General features: G+C 36.5%; 1 protein-coding gene across 1 annotated transcript in view; it reads left to right on the top strand.

Moving 5' to 3' along the window:
* Positions 1-9,229, top strand: part of LOC107660975 (myocyte-specific enhancer factor 2C-like) — a 61,686-nt gene that overhangs the window by 42,393 nt on the left and 10,064 nt on the right. Inside the window, exon 4 of the mRNA XM_016450413.1 lies at positions 7,955-8,101. Within this exon, the coding sequence (XP_016305899.1) occupies positions 7,955-8,101 (147 nt within the window). The remainder of the gene's footprint in view (positions 1-7,954; positions 8,102-9,229) is intronic.

Genomic DNA, 9,229 nt, shown 5'->3' with positions numbered 1-9,229 from the left:
TACTATGTAATCTGTATGTGTGTGTGTGTGTGTGTGTGTGTGTGTGTGTGTGTGTGGGTGTGTGTGTGTGTATGTGTGTGTGTGTGTGTGCACGAGATAGGTGTCCTTCTGTCTGTCTAGAAATAAAACAAGACATAAAGACATAACCAGCATGTTTCAAATGGAAAGATGGCCATGGTATAAGCACCCCTTTATTTAGCTTGACTGAGTGTCATTGTGTGCATGTATGGGATGCTCCATTAGGTCATATGAATGACTTGTCTGTCAGTCTTGCTAACAACCATGGAGCGAGAATATGAGATGACACGCTTTACAGTCATGTGCCAGAATCTGAAAAACATGGCACGACAGAGTATCACATTATTGAAAAGGTAGTAAATAAAGACACAAGTGTACCATTTTCCCCTAGAGTTTATCGTAATGTTTCTTTGAGTAACAGCTGTTTCTTTCTGTACTACTCCACTTTAGGCCTATATCGGGAATAGCTTTAATTTTAGAAATGCATAAATATAGAGAATTTTAAGTGGATTTGGTCTTTCATTCATCCATTCCAGGATGTAATTAGATGCTCAAGGTATGATATTACTTATCCATTACTTACTGTAATCATGAGAAATCAAATTTTCCTTGATCGGTTGAGATAAAAGAGTTCATTGTGTCAGGAAAACATATTGTAACTTTTAGAACTGAAAACTTCTGAAACAAAAGCTCATTTGTTGAAACTAAAGCTGCAAAACAACTTGTTCATTCTGCAAATATCTGGAATCAGACTGATCGATATATCTGAACACACACATATATGTGCAATATTATTACAATTTAATTTAATCAGATTTTTTTAAATCTGAATTTTCAGCAGTCATTACTTCAGTCTTCAGTGTCACATGATCCTTTAGAAATCATTCTAATATTCGGATTTGCTTCTCAAGAAAGATTTCTTAAAATCGTATTGACTCCATTTTTTAAATGTTTACACTATATTTATATATATATATAGTAATTATACTGAAACATAAATATATAACAGTTTACCTGATTCAATGTGATGGCTGAGCCTGTTTCTGAGATAACAACATGCCAATCCGTGGTTGGATTTCCGACACGGCTAATCGTAAATCATCTTACACTGTCAATAAGCGTGACCAGGGTTGCCAGGTTTTCACAACAAAACCCGCCTAATTGCTACTCAAAACTAGCCCAAAACTACAAAACGTGGCAAGTGTTAAAGTAGCCCAATTCCGCGGGAAAACCGCGGACTTGGCAACACTGAGCATGACTGATACTCGAGCCAACTCTGCTCTAACTGTCGACTAGCAGTGGGAGTCAGATTGCCCCCTAGTGGATGGCTAAAGATTTGTTAACTCATATTCATAAATTCTCAAGGGAACATCTCTGAATTAACTGATGCTCGCGCCCCCACAGCTTGAAAACCCCTGGGATAGGATACCAACACCGATTTTAACAAACAACTATTGTGTGATTCCGATACCGATACCGATATTGGTCAATTGCATACAGCAGGGCTTAAAAATGAGGGGAAAAAAATATTGGTTCACTCCGAGCAGAATCGGTATTTGAACGTTTCTGTTCCTGCGTAAAACATACCGGTTAATAAAGTTATTTTTTTTATTTTTTCTTTGCCAATAATAATAATAATAATAATAATAATAAAAGTACTGCGTTTAATTTACTCAAAAAAAAAAATAATCATGAAGAGAGTCTTGATCTCGCTTAGTCATAGCCAATACAGCATCATCTTTTCTAGATTTACCAAAGACCAAATGTATTAAACAAAATAAAAACTGGCAACGCATTAAAAACATTAAATAATTTTTTTTCAAGATATTTAAAAATGTTTCAGCATGGACAAAAAACACTAATCCTATAAGCGTTTTGAGAGGAAAAAAACAGCCTAAATTAGTAGGCTGTACATTTTATTATTTTATTACATTTAGAAATAATTTAGGCTAAAATAATGGTAAATAAAAGCAAAATTACAAACACAATTAGGCTATTTTAGTTCCCTTCTCTCCACAACAAATCCTCTAAAGGTGTATTTAGGCTATATAAGCGCCAAGCCAAAACGAATTAATTTTAAGCAAAACTGAAGCCTACCTCTCTCATTCTGCACGAATCCAAATGTTTCCATATTTGCGAAGTATCTGGATGCTATCCTATTATTTATTATGTAAACTATAGGCTTTGTTCTTCACTCGCATTATCAACGTAAAACATCATCCTTCACATATAGGCTATATCAGCAGTGAGGTGCTGGTCACACTGAACGGCACAGACTGTACTACGTACTATTTAAATTGAGCAGTGTAACTTTTTATGTTTCTTTAACTGTATTTTATTTTGATAATGAACGGACTGCGATGTCAAATTAGCAAAAATTTGTTGTATGTGCGTGTGAGGCACCAACGTGATCTGATGCATTGTTTTCTCAACTGTTACTCCGTAATTTACCAACGCTGGTTTGTCATACAGATAGAAGCAAAACTTCATTCAAAACTGTAAAGCTTTTGTAAAATAAAGAAAACTGCTTTCTGCCGTCTCGTTTTTTTCCCTGTGAACTTCGGAGCGCGTTACAATTTGTTAAATTAGCAAAAATTTGTATGTGTGTGTGAGGCACCGATGCGATCACTGCATTGTTTTCCCAACTGTTACTCTGTAATTTATGGCCATACCAACGCTGGTTTGTCATACAGACAGAAGCAAAACATCATTCAAAACTGTAAAGCTTTTGCACAATAAAGAAAACGGCTTTCTGCCATCTCATTGTTTTTTCCGTGAACTTCGGAGCGCGTTACAATTATCTGAAACTCAGCACAATTTTTTTCTTTCGTTTTGTTAATCTGTTAATAATTTAAGTGAAATATATTTTGTGTATAGGCCTATATATTCCTTTTTATGTAGCCTATATAGTTTTATTCTATTTTCTCCGTTCACAGAAACGCTCCAGGTGCGTGATGTGACCTTATGTGGATCAATGTTCTACACTGGTTTCAAACAAAAAGCTGCATATTACCGGCCATTCATTTTCACTTAAATGTAGGCCTAATGCTTGGCGGTTCGTGACATATCCTCGGATAAACTCTAACGCCGGTGCATTGCCATTGCGACTTACCTATGTTTAGTTCACAGCTGAGCGTGGGCATTTCACTCGTTGGATGTGTCAGCGTCACGTTTGCTTATGGCCGTACTATGCCGTCTGACAAACTATATTTTGTACAGATTTTATTTTGTTTTGGCAAGTATTTAATTATTTTGAAAAACATTGGATTACGCAACAGACATGCTACTCTTTGTCTCCATGCAGTTAATGAATAAACCATCGGTATTGGCCCTTTTCATGCTATTTCCGATATGCAATAAATATACACAGTAGACACACATATATTATGTAAACAAAAACTTTTATTTTGGATGCGATTGACTGCAATTAATCATTTGACATCACTACTATTTTCTATTAAAACAAATATGAAGACTTTGCATTGTAGCACAGAAGTTTCATAAGAGCATTGATTCAGCAACTACAATCACAAAAAAATATATATTGTTGAGATTCATGTTTGGCTTGTTACCAATGCAAGACAAAGTTAATGTCAAATGGAAAAAAAAATGTTTTAAGGATACATAACCAGTGACAAAATATCGCAAGACAATTATGCTTAATTAATCGAGATAAGCAGAAATTCTCCATCACAAATAAAATATGATTCATTGTGCAGCCCTACACAGAAGACAGCTTGAATTCAGGAAAGAACAGAAAGAAGCTGTTTGATTTTTTTTTATTTGTTGTCAGATCATATAAAAAAGCTTGTCTGTCCTCCTATCTCCTGGTCTCGATAAGCAGAGTATATTGAATGTGGGACTTTCTCTGGACCTTCATGCAAACCTGTCAGCTCTATTCCACAACCGAAATCCTCTTGAAAATAAACCATGAGGTCTCTCTGGGTCAGACTCCCTCATCAATCTGGCCTGGTTTTAACTAGATGTCTAAATGAGCACTGGACACTGTTCAGATTTTAAAAAGAGGCCAGAGTAAAATGATCAGTAGTGAAGACAGTTGGGAATCGTCTTTGGCTACTCGAGCTAGAGTTTCTCTGGCTTGATTACAGCTGGAATTGCAAGACCATAGTTGATATCAGTCCATTATTTAGGCTTCAGTCCGGAGAGGAGGTCTGACAGAAGGAGCTAGGAGGGATGAGAAGTATGAAGGAGTTTAATTAGGAGCACACCATTGAAGGAGACATTCCTTCCCACTCCTTTCCCTTCCTTGTCTCCACTGATTCTTGATTCTCAGAAGCCTCCAGCCGCTCATCCCTTCACAGCTCTCTATTGACCATCTCTGTGCATTTTAGCTTTTTATCAAGCCCCCTCACCCCTGCCTGGCCATTTTCCACTTTGTTAGATTGATTACTCCTCATCGATAATGTTTTGGAAGGACGATCACACAGCTTTCATCTTGCGGAGCTATTAAGGCGTTAGAATGTTCTCGCTGCTTGGTCCAAGTACAGGGTATTTGTTTTCTACTGTATCTTATTTTTAGATCGGCAAACTGGAAGCATTAATGTTGTTGTTGCTTCCTGGGAAATCAATTGCATTGGCTGTGCGTTTTGCCTCCCTTCAGAAATGGGAGTGATTATGAGTGAGTCATTATAAAACCAATAGGAAAGAAAAATTACAAATGGGATCTCTTTAAAATCTCAATTGTTTCTCCTAGAAAGCAATGTCATTAAATGGAGTTCAAATAGAGACTTTTTTTGCATTGGCTGTGCGTTTTGCCTCCCTTCAGAAATGGGAGTGATTATGAGTGAGTCATTATAAAACCAATAGGAAAGAAAAATTACAAATGGGATCTCTTTAAAATCTCAGTTGTTTCTCCTAGAAAGCAATGTCATTAAATGGAGTTCAAATAGAGACTTTTGCTTAAATCTCATACTTCTTCCTAGAAGCAGACCCTTGTAACCTGATGTGGAACAAATGGATCTGTTGTCAGTGGCTGACCTTGAAAGGTTCTTGTCCGAGAGTTAAACAAATTATTAAACATTAAATTTTATTATTTTATTTATAAAATGTACATTATATTATTACAACATTTATTCATTTATTATTATTATGACCTGTTTTAATATATAAACTAAATGTATTCATTGTTTACATAATTTATACATTTTTAAATTAGATATTTTAAAAGTCTCAATTTTTTTTCTCAGCAATGAGATGAAATGAAGTTCAAATAGAGACTTTTGCTTAAATCTACTTCTACTAAGAAAAGGACCCTGGTAATCAAAAATATGCACATATTTGCCAAGACGCCACATAATCCGTTGTTATCTGTGATAATTAATAGTATTGCTCTGTATTCTTACTGTATGTCTCACTCTATTTTTAATTTAAGTGAACCTGAGAAAAATATGATGCTTCAAAGATGTATGACTGAGACCTCCACCAAACCTCCTGAGTTATGAAAGAGCAACATCTGAGTATTTCTCTTTTTCTCTGAGGAATGGGTGTTTGTTTAGCCATTTATGGCCATCTTCAGCATACTTGCTGTGATTGGCTAAGTCTATCTCCCTACAGCAGAATATGCATGTGTGTGTGCGTGAGAGAGAGAGAGAGGGCTGGTGACAGGTGTGGATACTCTGACAGGTGCACATATCTGGAATGAGTGGCATAGCGGTGGACCTTTAGGGGGTTCACAGCGGCTGCATGCTGGGTCTTAAACTGCCTATCCCTGCTTGAGTGCTCGCTCAGCCAGCATACCCTCCCATCAGCACACTCCAGTCTACTCTGCCTCTTCGTACTCCTCTGCCTCAGATCGACGCTGGCCGCTCTACACCGTAATCTTTCCTCCACCCCGTTGCCGAGGCAGTACCTGAGTAGTTAACCTGCTAGTTAGGGGGCAAACTATCATTTGAGGCAAAAAATAAAGTAACTAATTTTATTTGAAGTCAGAAATCGCAAGTAATTTTCACAAACATTTACAAAGAAATGGTAAAGTAAGAACTTGAATTAATCATGCAGAAAAACGGTAGTTGTTTACTCTATCTTTTTTACTGACTGAGACACCATATCTCAAATTTTCCATCATTTTCTGTTTCAATCTCACAAAACAGCCATGCCGGGACTCGTCTTCAAAGCATTTGATCAGCTCAATATGTATAAAGGAATAAAAAAAAGCTCTCATCACACATTGCGCTCTCCACACAATCCCACAACACCTAATAGAAGCATGTCATAGCAAAGAAAAGAGGATGAGAAACCCGTCTTCATCAAGCCCTCACGTCAGCAGAGTAAATTAATTATCGTGTGGTTGATGCAGAAAGGCAGATGAAGGCAGAGAAGGACTGTGTGTGAGAGCGTGAGCTGCACATATGTTAGCTGGTGGTTAATATCCCGCCACACTTAAAGACAGTTGATCCAGTGGAACATCTCGCTTTGATGAGATGCAAGACTCCTTGAGAACCTCGTGCAGATAATGACAGTTGAAGACTCGTGTTTTTATTTCTTCTTTTCTTATTTTCACAAAAACATTGTGTCCCTCACAGAATTTCTGCTAATTTGATATCATCTAGGACAGTAGAAGCTTTAACTACATTCAATTAGCACAATAGCTTATATTAAATTATTAGTCATTTAAGATGTGGCGGTTTTCTTTTTTTAAGTGTTAATATTAAAGTAACATTTCCCAATTGGCGGACACTCACTCATAGATTGACTCTACTGTGAGAGGAAGATCTCATTCCTACTAGAAGGTGGCCATCAGGTGGCAGAGAGAGAAACTGCTGCTTTAATATATCAGGAGAGCCCACAATTCTTTCTTTTACTGCTACACTAGCTTGTTTGCTTAAGCATAGCACAACCTTTCAGCTTCATCACACATTTTTGGTTTATATTCTTAATGGTTATATCAAAAGAATCCTTGTATCACTTAGGTTCACTGGGTGTCTCTCTGTTAATCTCTTTGGACCGGCTCTATGGCGTCTCTGTGCTGTGGTCAGTAGCAGTAGGGCCGTTCCTCTCTGCTGAAATCACATTTAGAAAATGTTTTCTCTTTGGTACCCAGATCTGGCTAAATACTAACGTTTACATTTTAGGTTGGCCCTTCCTGTATGTGTATCCTGTTGTCTCTCAACAACTTCCTTTAAAATGGCTTACAAGGAATATTTATGATTATTGTATATTACATAAATATAAATAACATGACCTTAAGCAAATAATCTAAAAACAAACAAGACATGAAAGAATTCTGGAAAATAAACCATCAGCTTGAATTTCTTTATTAACAACCCTTTTAAAGATTCAGCACTAGCGGTTCTCAAACACAAGTTGACTCATATTTTGAGTTTTGATTCATATTTTTATTAATCGAGTATAACTGAGCATACTTTACCATTCAGAAGTTTGGGGTTGGTGAGAGAATAAAATTAAAATATTGTATTATTATATTAAATATATATTTTACCATTGAAAAGTTTGAGGTTGGTGAGAGAATAAAGTTATAAGGAATAAAATATTTTTGAAATAATATTTTGGTAAAATATTGTTGGAAGAAGTTTTTAATGCTCACCAGGCGGCATTTATTTGATATAATATAAACAGTAATATTGTGAAATATTGTTACAATTTAAAATAACCATTTTCTTTTAAAATACATTTTAAAATGTAATATATTCCTAGGATGGAATGTTATCATCAGTTTTACAAACAGTTGTGCTATTTAATATTTTCTAATATCTTCTGACCTCAAACATTTCAATGATACTGTATATAACTATGCATAATTATTTTGAGATAGTTTCCCCTAAATTCTGAAGTGGGCTCTACATGAATGATTTTCAACTTCATTTTTTAATCCTGTCTAAATACAACTTGTATGAAACCCACCTGAGGGTCTTCATGATGGTTGGTATTTGAACTGTGTGCAAACTTGTATTTACAGACCCTGAGAAAGAAGGGTCTAAATGGCTGTGACAGCCCAGACCCCGACGCAGACGACTCGGTGGGCCATAGCCCAGAGTCAGAGGACAAGTACCGTAAAATCAACGAAGACATTGATCTGCACATGATCAGCAGACAGAGGATATGTGTAAGTACCTGCATCTCAGACAAGCCCTCTCATTCTTCCTTCTCTTTCTCTTTTTTTCTCTCTCTCCGTGTGCTCTGGCTCACTGTTCGCCCCGCATGGGCCTTCAGGCGTTGAGCAAGAAGGAGAACAAAGGCGGCGAGAGCCTGGAGCTCGAGTCTGCTCTCGCTCTCACTCCGTGCACGGAGGAGAAATACAAACAGATTAACGAAGAGTTTGATCTAATGATCAAGACTCAGACGATACCTGTAAGTACAGTGAAGAGAGGAGAGGCGGAAAACTAACAGCTCTATGAAAAAGCTAGCAAAGCTAACAAAACATATTTGAAAAACAAAGCAATTCATTCTCATCTTGATTTAACCATATGTACAATATATAGAACTCATGCAGATGTAGTATAGCTAGAATTTGTAATGGATGCATGGGAGATAATTGCACATCTGAGATATTACTAAAACGAGAAGAAGCACAATGACAATTACTGTAAGAAATACAGTCATATTAACCTCCAGAGTGTTTTTTTTTGTGTGTGTGTGTTGGAAGGCCTTTCACTGATTGGTGTTCAGAAATAGATACTCTTCATTACATGTCTGAACCAACAGCCTGATTGATTCAAACAAATTTATTTGCAGACCTTTAAGATGCATGTGCTTTCCTAACTACTTATGTGTGTCATCTGTCTATCTATCTATCTATCTATCTATATATCTGCCAGTGTTGTATGAAATAAATGATTGTTTCCAGATGATCGTGATGCATGATTTTGAGGGTGTTTCGATTTTTATTAGAAAACAAAGCAAAATACTGACGTACGTGTGTGTGTGCATGTTTATGTGGTTTATGAGGACACAAATTTGTATAATAACATGGGTATGACATAGGTATTACAACGAGAAGGTGATTTATGAGGACATTTTCAGTGTCCCCGTAATTCAAAAGGTTTATAAATAATTCAGAATTAGTTTTTTTTTTTTTTATCTAAAAATGCAGAAAGTTTCCTGTGAGGGGTAGGTTTAGGGGTAGGGTTGGTGTAGGGCAATAGAAAATACGGTTTGTACAGTAAAAAAACCATTACGCCTATTGAAAAATCCCCATAAACCATAAAAACAAACCTGTGTGTGTGTGTGTGTG

Source organism: Sinocyclocheilus anshuiensis, unplaced genomic scaffold, assembly GCF_001515605.1.
Source record: "Sinocyclocheilus anshuiensis isolate Anshui unplaced genomic scaffold, SAMN03320099.WGS_v1.1 scaffold1895, whole genome shotgun sequence".
Taxonomy (NCBI): Eukaryota; Metazoa; Chordata; class Actinopteri; order Cypriniformes; family Cyprinidae; genus Sinocyclocheilus; species Sinocyclocheilus anshuiensis.
This window is presented reverse-complemented; position numbering and strand designations above follow the sequence as displayed.